This window comes from Epinephelus lanceolatus, chromosome 14 (assembly GCF_041903045.1).
Source record: "Epinephelus lanceolatus isolate andai-2023 chromosome 14, ASM4190304v1, whole genome shotgun sequence".
Lineage (NCBI taxonomy): Eukaryota > Metazoa > Chordata > Actinopteri > Perciformes > Serranidae > Epinephelus > Epinephelus lanceolatus.
Window position 1 is genome coordinate 39,115,803 of NC_135747.1, and position 13,281 is coordinate 39,129,083.

Genomic DNA, 13,281 nt, shown 5'->3' on the forward strand with positions numbered 1-13,281 from the left:
TTCCCCTCTGGGATAAATAGAGTTTTTCTGATTCTGATATATTTTTATCTTATTGTAGTTTTGTAAGTAAACAATATTGTCTCAGTTAGTCTAGTTTTTATTTTTATTTCAGTGAACTACACTGTTTTTTCACAACTAGTTTTATTTTTAATAAACTATAATAACCTTGACACATACACATGTTTATAAATCTATACTTCTGAGGAACCCTTATTTATGGAGACAAATACTATACTACATTTAAACACAATACTGCCCTAAATGTTTCTAATATTTTGTCCATGTATACACGGGGGGGGGGGGGCAATATAATGGAGCACAGTTCGACTTTACCACGAACAGTGAGCTCAGTATTCATCGTACAGTTGAATTAACACCTCTTGGAAAGTGCCAACAAAAACTGGCTTACAATCTTCTTAAATGTAGAACTCAAAGGTTCAGTGCGTAGGATTTAGGGGGATATACTGTCAGAAATATAATCAGTATGTTTTCTTTAGTGTATAATCACCTGAAAATGAGAAGTGTGCTTTCTTTCCCTTAGAATGAGCTGTTTATATCTATGTAGGGAGCTCTTCCTTGACTACAGAGATCACCATGTTGCACTGTCATGTTTGTACAGTAGCCCAGAACGGACAAACCAAACACTGATTCTAGAGAGGGACCTTCATGTTTTCATGTCAGCCACTGTGGTTAGCAGCCCCTATGTGTCAAGAAACACTGGAAAAGCACCAGATTTTTTAAGGTGAAACTGCTTTATTCAGTGTTTTTCTGGTTTAAATCAGCTGGTCTGTTTGTTTTGGAGAGGAAGAGACTGTGGGTAATTCAACTCCCAGGAAAAAACTCCTCAACATCTGGTGGATCTTAAGTAATCAGAGTAAAAAGGTGAGCACAGATAAGCAGGTGCTTTAAGAGCTGTCCATCTCAGACGTGCCAAACAGCATCAGAGAAACACTGATTTGTTACATTAAACTGTTTATTCAGTGTTTCTACCAGTTTAAATTATCTGGTCTGTTTGTTTTAGAGAGATAAACAGTGACCTTTTCTGTGGCGTTGGCATTTTAAATCTGATGCCTGATGCACCACTGGAGCATCAACTGAGTGGCGTCCGTATCACTTTCAGTGCGTCTGTGCTGTTAAGCCTGGTGGATTTCCATGAGACTTCTCACTGTGTTGACAATTTAATTAACACGAGTGAATCAGATTCGTTACCTGTGGGTCCAGGTGTTTGCTTATGTGCTTCTCCAGGAAGGGACGCCTGAGGACAGAGCTGACCGAGGGACGGTCCCGAGGGTTGACCTAAAAAAACAGTGTATGTGAGTGTTGAATAAACGTGAACACTGAATTTCATAATAATTCAATCAATTAATGATTATTTGTACAGCCCAAAAATAAACCTCATCAACAACAGAGTCACTTACTGACTGTATAATGACACAGGTAGTGATGAGTATCATGGCTACTTTACATGTAACACACTGTCAGACACTTTGTATACATTGACTAACAGCAGTGGGGTGGTTGTTCAGAGGTTATCTGGTGGATGTGAGGGATCTGTTCACTGACTGGTTCCTGTAAACATGTGAATGATGTAGTTCCACTGGCAGCCTGTTTTATCTGCCTGACTGTCTGCAGCAGACAATAGGAGCTTCCTAACATGCAGCTCAGGCTGATATCCTGAGCAGCTGCTCTAACAGTTTCCTGACATTATATCATTTTCACTTTCCTCTTTAGAAATACTTGTTTTGCAGTTTGAACTCAGAGAACTTTAAAGGAACACCTCAGACGTCTGTAAAATATAAAAAATCTGTCTGGAATATGTCAGACGACCCCTACGCCGGGTTCAGACTACATGATAACAGCCTGACGCGTCGTACAGTGAGTGTCAGAAGCGATGATCCATTGTTTTATCTCGTGTAGTGTGTCATAGTAGACGACAACCGATGCTGCGTCTGAGACATCTCATGACGTCCCGACAGAAAGTCTAGCATGTTTTATTTCTATTTGTCGTTCACGACTTCTCCCGTCACAGCCGTCACTTTGAACAATAGAAAGACAGAGCGATCTGCTGCCGTGGAAACTGTAAGGCAACAACAGTCCAGCCTATTTGATATTTCCTGTAGGGATGTTACCACACAGAGTAAAAAGGGAAAATAATGATGTGAAACAGCTGAGGCACTTCATCAACCTGCTGAGTACTGCCATTAGCATCAGGCTAGCAAAGAAAACTAACTCTTCATAAGGGAGGATATAAAGAAATGAAATTCACAGATACGGTGTGGGCTTTTACTCAACACAACTGCAGAGGCTACCAGCTTAATTTGAAACACACTACATTAGAAACCGCCGTTATTTCTCATTTCCCCTGTATTTTATATTTTCATTTTTAATCCGCTCCTGTTTGCCCTGTTAAATTTGATGCATCGCACCGTCGTTTCAAACTCAGCATTTCCTGTATCCGTTAAAATTAAAAGCCCATTATTGTTTCATTGGAGAGAATCCTCTCATGTTATAAAAAAGGCTTTTGTTGTGAAACATTTACAGAAACTTGTGGTGGAGGATTCACTGACTGTCATAGTTTTCATGCGGTACTTCAAATGTAGCTCCGCCCATCTGGTGGCACTTTTTACACTACTACAAAAACAGTTCGGCTGGGACATGCACAGACACAGTGACTGACGTAATAATAATAATAATAATAAAAATATGACAGGAATAATCCCGTAACATCACGCACATTGTGACAGATGACCAGCGTTGATTGGTTGTGGATCAACATGTAGTCTGTCACGGCAAGATTTTATGACTTCATAATCACCTAATCTGACATACAAACAAATATGTTGTGTAGTCTGAACCCAGCACTAGATACACCAGCAACCTCTGACACTTCTCTGATATCCACACACTGTAAAGAAAAATAAATAAAGAGTGTCTGACCTTGAAGAGCTGGGTGACCAGCAGGCGAAGGTCGTAGGAGTAGTGGCTGGGCACTGGGTTGTAGCGCCCCCTGCAGATTTTACTGACCAGCTGCCGCAGACTGCTGCCCTCAAACTGCAGGTAGACAGAATATAAGTCCTGCACTGAAACCTTTACTTAAAGGGTAAGTTTGGTATCCTTCAACCTGGCTCCTATTTTCCATGTTTTTGTGTCTAAGTGACCGATGGGAACAACATTGTTTGAAACTGGTCCAGTATTAAGAAAAAGACAGTGCTGCAGCTGGCAGCTGTGAAACAGGATGGCCACACCATCAGTGTTCGTCCACTAAAAGTGTTTGTTTTGTCACAGAGAGGCTCAGATTGTTATTTTTAGTGTCTCACAACATCATAGAGATGTTCCCCTACAGATAAAGACCTTTTGGTTAATGAGTAAGATCCTTTTTGTTTCACCAGACACAGCGCCTAAATCACCCACCAGACTCCATTTGGATAAACAGTAATTTTATCATCATAAAACACACTTCATTCAAAGTTGACAAAAAACAAAACAAAACTAAAAAAACTTCAATTCCCATGATTAATATCCCATTAAGAGAAGTCATCTCAGTTTAACAGTAATTTAAGAGCACTGGGTGCATTTTCATGGTCATGAATAACCTGTTTATGATCGGGTTTTTGGAGAACCCCGTTTATGTGTTTGAGCGTGTTAACCTATGTTCCGTTCATGAGAAACCCAAATATGCTAGCTGGAGTACTCTGAAAGAAACTGGGGAATATGGATGACCATATTTCTCCATGCTCATGTAAACGCCATATCCGGAATATGACTGTAACTGGGATAAGCTTTATGGTAAATGGACTGCACTTGTATGGCGCCTTTCTAGTCTTAAGACCACTCAAAATGCTTTTACACTACGTCACATTCACCCATTTACACACTGGTGGCTGAGGCTACCATGTATGGTGCCACCTGCTACTCAGTAACCACCCACAAGCTCTCACACTGATGGAACAGCCATCAGGAGCAACTGGGGATTCAGTGTCTTGGATACTTTGACATGCGGAGCCGGGGGTTCAAACCACCGATTCTCTGATTAGAGGACAAACCACGAACAGGTTATTACCTCCACCAAGATGGTTATGTTTTCGCCGGCGTTGGTCTGTTTGTCTGCAAAATAACTCGGAAAGTTCTTAACGGATTTTGATGAAATTTTCAGGAAAGGTTGATAATGGGACAAGGAACAGATGATAAAATGTTGGTGGTGATCGGTTGAAGTGAAGTGGATAAAATAATAAAATGGCGGGAAATCTGAGCTGCTTGGCGGAGGTCTGCGCTCTCCGAGTGCTCTAGTTCATACCTATATTATTGCACTCATGAAGTTTGCTACAAAGCTAATGTTAGCATTAGCTCAGTGTTAGCAAAGCCTTGGAGACTCCAGCTGTGTGTGTGTGTGTGTGTGTGTGTGCTGGGTGTGGTGCAGCTCACTGGATGCCTCAGGGTGCAGAGTTCATACAGGACGCAGCCCAGAGACCAGATATCCCTGCAGAGAGGACACACACACACACACACACACACACACACACATGAAGGGGAAGTTAAATACAATCTGACAATAATTTAACTGTAATAATTTCACAGACAAACTCCCTGATGTTGTGACATCACCTCCAGATGTCTTCTCAGCTCTGTGTTGAAACAGAATCGGGGAGTGTTTTCATGACGTCACCATGAAGCAGCTTCTTCGCTGCATCTTGTGTAACTCAACAAATGTCTTGTTAGAACATGATTTTGGGGCAAGGCTGAACATTACCCTCTGTCCCCCTGAGCTAAACTCATAAACACACCACAAACTAAACCATAATGTCAAAACCCAGAGCTGGGAGGCGTCCAGTCAGAGCGCAGATCCCTACAGAAACATCTCATAAAAAAAGTTTTGCTTCTGGACCCATACAACAGATTTTGGCACGGAGCCTTATTGGCAGGGAAGCAAGTATGTGCATGTGTGCTGTTGTATTTCTGTCTTTGTGAGGTCCGGCTGAAGTTTTAGAGTTTGAGAATCAAATTAAAGACTTTTTTTTTAATTCTTCAAAGCATAGTTTGAGAGTTTAGACTTGGTTTGAGGGGAACGTTCAGACTCAGGTTGCGGTGGAGGTTAGAGGTGGGGGCTCAGGCATCATGTATGATGTGAATAAGAGTCTCACAAGTACAGCAGTGTGAGCACGTCTGTGTGAGTGTGGGAAAGTGGAAGTAACTTTGACCTCGACTGTATCAAAACAAGAGAGCAGAGAACAGAGCAGTGATCTGTCTCAACACGCAGAAAGCGAAAGAGAGGGCAGAGGATGATAATCAGTGTGCGTGTGTGTGTTTGCTGCACGTCTGAGCTCCCTGTCAGCGACTGTATCTGTGTGTGTGTGTGTGTGTGTACATGTTGTTGCAATGAGTGCGTGTACAGGACCATGTGCTCTTATCTCAACCATAAAAATAAAAAAGAGGAAGCTCCTCTCTGCACACAGGGTCAGAGTTCACGTTGACCTTGGTCAGCTCTCTAAGCCCCTCCCCCAAGCAGTAACTGTCCAATCATAGCTCAGACACAATCACCAGACACAGCAGGCGGTGTTGAAGCAGTGTGTATGGTGCTGCTGTCACAGAGATATTCTTCATTCAGGCTTCCTTTTCTAACTAAAAACACTCGAGCAAAAGTGTGAGGAAAGGCGCATGAATGTTCCTATCTAGAGCTGGTGTTTGGTTTGTCCATTCTAGGCTGCTGTAGAAACATTGATTTAACATTTCAGGAGGCAAATAAAATCAGACAGATAAAAAAATACAAAAATAAAATGGAAAGAACTACCCAACAATAATTAGATAAACAATTGTATTTATTTCAGTCAAGTCTGACTTTTTCTTGTTAGTCTGTATATGCACATACGTCTTGTTGTTGTAGGGTCGATTCTCGCAGATCTCTGGGGAGAGGTAGTACGGAGTCCCAACACAGGTCCTCGCCAGCTCCATGGTGCTGCACACACACAGGTCACACACACACACACACACACACACACACACACACACACACACTCAGTCAGGGTTTAACATGTAACGTCACATAAACATGTAAAATCACTCCTTCTCTTTATACCAGATATCAACAGACACCTTCCGAACATGCCTCCAAACACCCACAGTCACTGTTAGTGCACAATCATACATTTATCAGTGTTAATATGAGGCTTTTAAACTGGAGCTGCACAATATATCTTTTTTTTTATCTTCATTACGGAGTCAACTTGCAAGATAAACACATCACGAAACACATTTTTCACTCAGATTTTTTGAGTGAGCTGAAAGAGGATATGAGTAGAAAACTGCAAAAACTGAAATATATATATATTTCTTTCTTTTTTCTTTAAATCCAGAACTGAGCACACTTTAATACCTGTTTATTTATCACAAGTAACATTGTCATCATGATACTCAAGAAGGTTAAAGTATATTAAACACCTTCCGTATATTGTGCAGCTCTATTTAAAACCTTTCTGTGCTCAGATAAAAACATCTTTCCTGGCAGAATAACATCAAACGGCAGTCTGGATCAGATCAGGCTCTATAAAGCAGATCCCAGTCAGTTAAGAAATGTTTAGACCGGCCCTGATACCAATTCTCATTTTCGGATAAACACATACAACTGATTTTTCACCCTCTGGACTTTTCTCTCATCTTTGACTTTTAGTAAAATATTGATCATTTGAACAGCTACTGGAATAAAATTATGTGGAAATGTATGAGCAGAAATGTCTCTGTGGTTGAACTGATGACAACTCAGAGACATCTGAGACGTGATAAGGAGCCCAGATTAGATGTTGCTTCAGTGTGAGGGGTCGTAAGCATAACAGGTTGGAAACACTGGTTTAATATTTAATATTTATTACCAACTGTAAGCCTCTAACTCATCACTGTATCCTGTTTGCTCGGTTTCATAGACTTTTTCATCGGTATTCTCTTGTTTACAGAGCTGCTCTTGACCTACTTCAGCATATTTATGTGTGTACATTAAGCAGAAAATTGAGGATGGCTGCTCTCTGTTCACAGAACTTGTTTTTATTGTCTGTACCCAGGGTACATACAGAGTTTGGCAAGCGTGCATTTATGTCTGCTGCTCCTCATATGTGGAATCCTCTGCAGAAGGACGTAAAGTTGCACTCAGTGGTTCCTCTCGGCTGTTTCAAAACACTGCTGCAGGACTTTTGTACACAGTCTTCTATATGCCAATGTCAGGGTGTATCGTAGCTGGTTTTTGTCATCATGTGTAGTTGCCCTTTTTGTGTTTTTATGGTTCACCTATAGCATATATTAACATACTTTCGGCTTTTCTTTGTAGTGTTCTTACTTTGTGTTTTATTTTGCTTGTTTTAGAGCTTTCCATTTTTATTCTGTATTTTTGTTCTATGTTGTCTGTCCGTAACTTTATGTTGCTGCCTGTCTTGACCAGGACACTCTTGAAAACAGATTTTTAATCTCACGAGGTTTTGCTGGTTAAATAAATTGATTTTATTTTATCATATAGTTTCATTGTGTGTTTTTTTAATCTTAATCTTAAAGGTAAACCAGTTAACTTCAGCTGTTGGATACATGTTGTGGAGCAGAAATATAAAGTAACATAAAAGGAATACGCTCATATAAAGTACATCACAACTGTACTATCTTTTCTTATTGATCAAGAAACACTAAAAGGACCTGTGTACTCAGTATTTACAGGACACAAATCAGATCTGTGGAGTTCTGCAGGCCGACCATTATTTCCACAACATATGTGTTTACATGTCCCGGTCGACAGTTTATGGAATGATAATGACTTGTTCGGAGGTTTTCCATGTGTTACAGAGCACTCAGTGATTAACAGCTGCCCTCTGTGTATGTGTGTGTGTGTGTGTGTGTGTGTGTGTGTGTGTGTGTGAAGATGACACTGACTTACTTATTCAACATTCTTGCGATTCCAAAGTCCCCTAGCTTTGCTTTCAACCCTCCATTGGTGAGGAAGATATTCTGCAGCAGAGGGAGAGCAGGAATGAAAGCACGTCTGTGTTCAGCAGGAAAACAGTGACTGTGCATGTTTCCTCTGTGTGTGTGTGTGTGTGTGTGTGTGTTAGGAAACAGATATGATTGATGAAAGATAGTGATGGTTGTGAACAGAGATGCAGTTATTCTGGGAGTTGGCACACAGCGAGCTCTTTGTTGAGAAGCTCTGGACGGTTCAGCCTCACAATCCTCTGGACGCTGTAATAACACTCGTTAATTAAAAAGTTAAACCTCGGGCTCTGTGGGTGATGTTGTATACATGTACAAGTTGTACCAGGAATGCATGATGTACTGTATGCTGCATCAGCCTCATAACCCAGTTAAAGTCACAGTCCGCCCAAAATCTTGGCCTGAGAGGAAGCTGTGAAAAGCTTCTAACAGCAGCTGTGATCAGGTCAAATCCAGGTCTCCAAACTTTATTTATACAGCTGACTGCGCACAGACAGATACATAACTTTACACCTTATAAGAAGTTTTTCTTATATTCTCCTCATAAACTTTTCTCTGTGAGGTTTATGAGTGTTTCAAGTCAGATTCATCAAACTGTCTTAACAGCACAAATTTTTTGTAAATCGCTTGTTTTAATTTGATGAAACTCCGCAAAATAGTCAGTTTAATTCACAAGAATAAAGTCCTTCTGACGTAAATCAACAGACAAGTTTAGATTCTACATATTTATTATTGTGCCTCTAACAATTTATATATTTTCTAAAGATTTTTCTTTTGGGCTTTTTGCTTTTTTAGATACGACAGTCTAAGTGTGAGAGGGGCAGCGAGAGAGGGGATGACAAGCAATATTTTTTTCGTACAAAACAAAGTTTGAAGACATCACTTTGGACTCTGGGAACTTTTATCTCAGTATTTTTCACTATTTTCTGACATTTTATAGAGTAAATGATAACTATTAATCATAAAAGTAACTGACTTATTAAATGATGAAAATAATTGTTAGTTGCAGCCCTGAACTGTTGATCAGAGGAGTTAGAGCCACAGACTTCAGTGTTTCTCAGAGTAAACTGACAGTTTTCCCTGACAGTGTGTTGAGTTGGCTCAGAAAGTGGAAGCAGTGGATGTGTGAGTGTGTTCCCTTCCACACACCTGAGCTTTGATGTCTCTGTGGAGGATCTTCCTGTCGTGGATGTGTTTGAGTCCGAGGCAGATCTGCACGAACCAGTCCACGACCTGAGACACACAGCTCAGTGTTACCCCGTCACTGTGTGTGTAATTATTAGATTCATTGAAACCAAATGACGTCAGCTCTCCACCTCACCTGCTGCTCTGTGAAGAAGACTCCTCTCTGCATGTTGATCTTCTTCATCAGATCTCCTCCGTCACAGAACTCCATCACTATGTACAGGCTGCCCCTCTCTACACACACACACACACACACACACACGCACAGTATACCATATACTGTACAATGATCACATGTATATGGAGTCACCCTCACCTTGAAATGAGCTGATGAAGGTGACGATGTTTGGGTGTTTCATCTTCGACAGCAGCGTCACTTCTTTCTTGGACCCTTCCTTTTCCCGTGCTGACATCTGAGCAGTGAACACACCTTTAACTTATAATCAATCAAACACAGACAGACACCAACTGTGGTTTTAAAACATTGGTGAGTAACAAGCTGAAGCCGTACCTTTCTGAGGTTGATCTGTTTGACGACACACTGTCTGTCTCCACCTCCCCCTCTGTCCTGAACCAGGAAGGCTTTCCCAAACGCACCCTCTCCGATCTGACGGATGACCTCATAGTTGTTCATAACACCTGCAACAAGAAAAATAATAAAGTTTCAGCACAAAGAAATAATAATACATTTTATTCATAGGCACCTTTCACAACACTCAAGGTCACCATACAGGCAAAGATAGAGAAAATTACACCAGATTTAAAATGTCAACAAGGTGAGGAATAAAGTAACATAAAATAAATGGACCAGCTGAAGTTTGTGGATGGACTTGAGAGGGAGACCAAAAAGGAGTGAGTTACAGTAATCAGTAATCAATACAAGATGTAACAGGGTGTGAATAAAAATGGCAGTACAGTGCGGTGTGAGGGATGGGCGAAGGTGGTTAATATTGCGTAGATGGAAGTAGGCAGACCGAGCGACATTATTGATGTGAGCTTGGAATGATAGAATGCTGTCGAGGGTGACACCCAGACTCTGAGGAGTTATCAATATCAAGTGTGAAACTGTCCATTTTTGCTAAGGTGGATGTGGTGCCAGTGAGACGTAATTCATTTTTATCACTGTTAAATTGAGGAAGTTGCAGGAGAACCAGGATTTGATTTCCTGAAGGCAGTCAGAGAGGGAGGACGGCGGGAGGGTGGAGGTAGGTTTGGTGGACAGATAGAGGTGGATGTCATTCGCATAGCAATGGAAATGGATGCTGAATTTATGGAAGATGTAGCCGAGAGGAAGTAAGTGGAAAATAAACAGAAGGGGACCCGAGACAGAACCTTGAGGAACACCAGTAGTAACTAGAAATGGTTGAGTACAGTCAGAAAGCTAGGATTTAAACCAGTCCAAGGGTGTGTCAGTGATTCCAATGGAGGCCAGTATGTTAAGGAGGATGTTGTGAGAAATGGTGTCAAAGGCTGCGCTCAGATCACGTAGGATGAGAATGGATAAAAGTCGGGACTCAGCTGGCATGAGGAGGTCATTTGTGTTTTTTACCAAGGCTGAAATCCAAGAAAAGAAGATCTGTAAAATGTTTTCACTGCTTTTATAGAAAAGTTTGACCCTTAAAATACTGTGACAGGATCAGGACTGTAACCAGCCATTTTTATTATCAACTAATCTGATGATTATTTTCCTGATTAGGCCTAATCATTTGGCCTAAGAAACATCAGTTTTGTCCAAACAACTGCCCAAAAACTCTGTTTATAATGATAAAAAGAGAGAAACATAGAACATTCTTATATTTCAGGGGCTAGAACCATCAAATATTTCACTACTACTCAATTTGACTGGTAATTATTTAGTTGATTGTTGCGGTTCTACACAGAACTTGCTGAGGAGGGTGAATGAAAACACCCTCAACCTAAAAAACGGAAGTAAATTTAGTATAACAATACTGTTGTTATTAACATCAATTAAACATGATTAATCAGTGCTGTGTGTGCAGCATTTTGTGTAGCTGGTCCAAGTTAAGCTGGTGTTTAACTGACTGTAACTGTTTGAATGACTTTTATCTATAACAAGGCATCATATTTAATAAGATAATCATTTATTATGTGATTAAAACGCTGATCTCAAAAGTACACAGTAGCTACAGCTGTTAAATAAATGTAGTGCACTAAAAATTACAGTAAAAGCTCAAGTATGAAGTAGCATAAAATAGAAAATTACAGTAAAAGCACTAATACCACACAATTAAAATTCTAATAGAGTATAATAATAATAATAATAATAATAATAATAATATAGCGTAAAAGTTCTGCATTGAATATGTTCCTTCAGTAAAATCATGTCAGTATAATCAATAAAATGTAATCAAAGTAATAAAGGTGAATGTTATACCATTATATCTGATGACCCATGACATGATGTAAAAGCAGGATTTTATAGGAAAAACATTATTTCTCATTAGTTTTCTTTCAATTAACTTATTAATTATTGGACTAAGGGTTTTAGTTTTACTTTAACATCATATTTTATCAACTCTTTAAGTATTTTGTGTGTCAAAATCTGAATTTATACAGTAACTAAAGCTGTCAGGTGAATGTAGTTGTGGAAAAAGAATATTTCCTACTGAGAAGTGGAGGAGAAGTAGCAGTAAAGTGGTCTAAACTAAATATTAGTGTAGTAGTAGTGAGTGTAGTAACTTTCCACCGCTGTGATTAATACATACAGATAATATTATTCCACAGCAGCCGGTGTATTAGATCAAGCTGTCCTTTATTTAAAACCATAAAACACGTCCACAGCTCTCACAAAGACAAACCAGGTCCGGGCGGAAGGAGCCGGTTGCCATGGAGACAGATACACGGACCACTAGCTTCCACGTTAGCATGCTAACATAACTTCACTTTCGGCAGATAAAAGCAGTTTTTGTGTGTTTTAATCGTCAGATAAAAGTCGTAACTTACCTTCTACCGCGTTAACTTCTTCTCAGGAGTCACATAATGAAACAAAAAGCGGCGGCAGCGAGTTTAAACCGCTGAGACGTTAAAATGTCTGAATACTGTCAAAAAAAAAGACGTTTGTTAAATACGGCAAGCGCGAGGGGGGAACACAAGGTATGATGGGAGATGTAGTCATGGCAGGTTTAAGGCACAACATGAACTTAGACTCAACAAGGCGATAACAACGGCTTTATGGCTCTGTGCTGAGATTTTCTGCAGGATGATTTTAATATTATTAATTTAAGGTTATAACATGAACTGAAGCAACTGATCGTTTACTGATTACTGCAGTTTACAGAAAAAATAATTTTTGATTACATGTTTATTAAAAGTTATTGTTTTCCTTTTTCTGTTTGTTTTTGTTTTATTATTGTATTATTATTTTTAAAATTTTAAGGTTTTTGGACTTTACTAGACTGACTACTAGTCACTTTGCAGAATTAGATTATTTAAATTATAATTTAAAAAAATACGTTAGTTTAGTTTAGTTTAATTTATTTGCACATACATGTCAAGAAAACACAGGGAAAAGAAATTTTAAGTTAAAACATTGTACAGTTGAGGTTAGAAGCCAAAAATGGCCCATGAAGATACCTCCCCTATTAAATAACAACAATAATACATAAAAAGAAAAAGATAAAAATGAAGACAGCATTATTGAATAAGAGTTCCAGACTGAGAAGTATTACAAAATTGTTAAAAATGTACAATTAAAAAAAAAAAAGAAAAAGTACATAAAGTAATTAAAATTAGCATCATGATCACCAGCTGCAACATTAAAGTGCTGAACACAATGCATCAATAATTACAATCCAATTACATTACATATGATTCTGAAATGGGTCATTCTGCAAAATGAGTCACTTTTGGTACCTTAACTATATTTTGATGCTAATACTTTTGTACTTTTACTTAAGTTCTGAATGCAGGTCTTTTATTTCTGTGCTGCCATATGGCTACTTCAATTAATCAATCAGCCATTGTTTATTCAGGGAAAATTGACTGTGCAATAAGCTCTTATAACAGTGTCACTGAATCTTTATTTAAATTTTAGCATCTGTTCAAACTCACCTGCTGACACTATTATCATGTTATCATCACCTTTAAGTTAATAACACAGTGTGTCTGCAGTCATGTCTC

The 13,281-nt window shown here is 39.3% G+C and overlaps 1 protein-coding gene across 1 annotated transcript in view; it reads right to left on the minus strand.

The window, feature by feature from the left end:
* Positions 1-12,215, minus strand: part of nek5 (NIMA related kinase 5) — a 26,361-nt gene extending 14,146 nt beyond the window's left edge. Inside the window, exons 1-10 of the mRNA XM_033613764.2 lie at positions 12,106-12,215; positions 9,653-9,780; positions 9,458-9,554; positions 9,278-9,375; positions 9,106-9,189; positions 7,904-7,974; positions 5,864-5,950; positions 4,423-4,477; positions 2,938-3,051; positions 1,210-1,296 (exon numbers count right to left, since the gene is read on the minus strand). Coding sequence (XP_033469655.2) covers positions 1,210-1,296; positions 2,938-3,051; positions 4,423-4,477; positions 5,864-5,950; positions 7,904-7,974; positions 9,106-9,189; positions 9,278-9,375; positions 9,458-9,554; positions 9,653-9,775 — 816 coding nt within the window. The 5' untranslated portion in view covers positions 9,776-9,780; positions 12,106-12,215. The remainder of the gene's footprint in view (positions 1-1,209; positions 1,297-2,937; positions 3,052-4,422; positions 4,478-5,863; positions 5,951-7,903; positions 7,975-9,105; positions 9,190-9,277; positions 9,376-9,457; positions 9,555-9,652; positions 9,781-12,105) is intronic.
* Between the last annotated feature and the right edge of the window lie 1,066 nt (positions 12,216-13,281).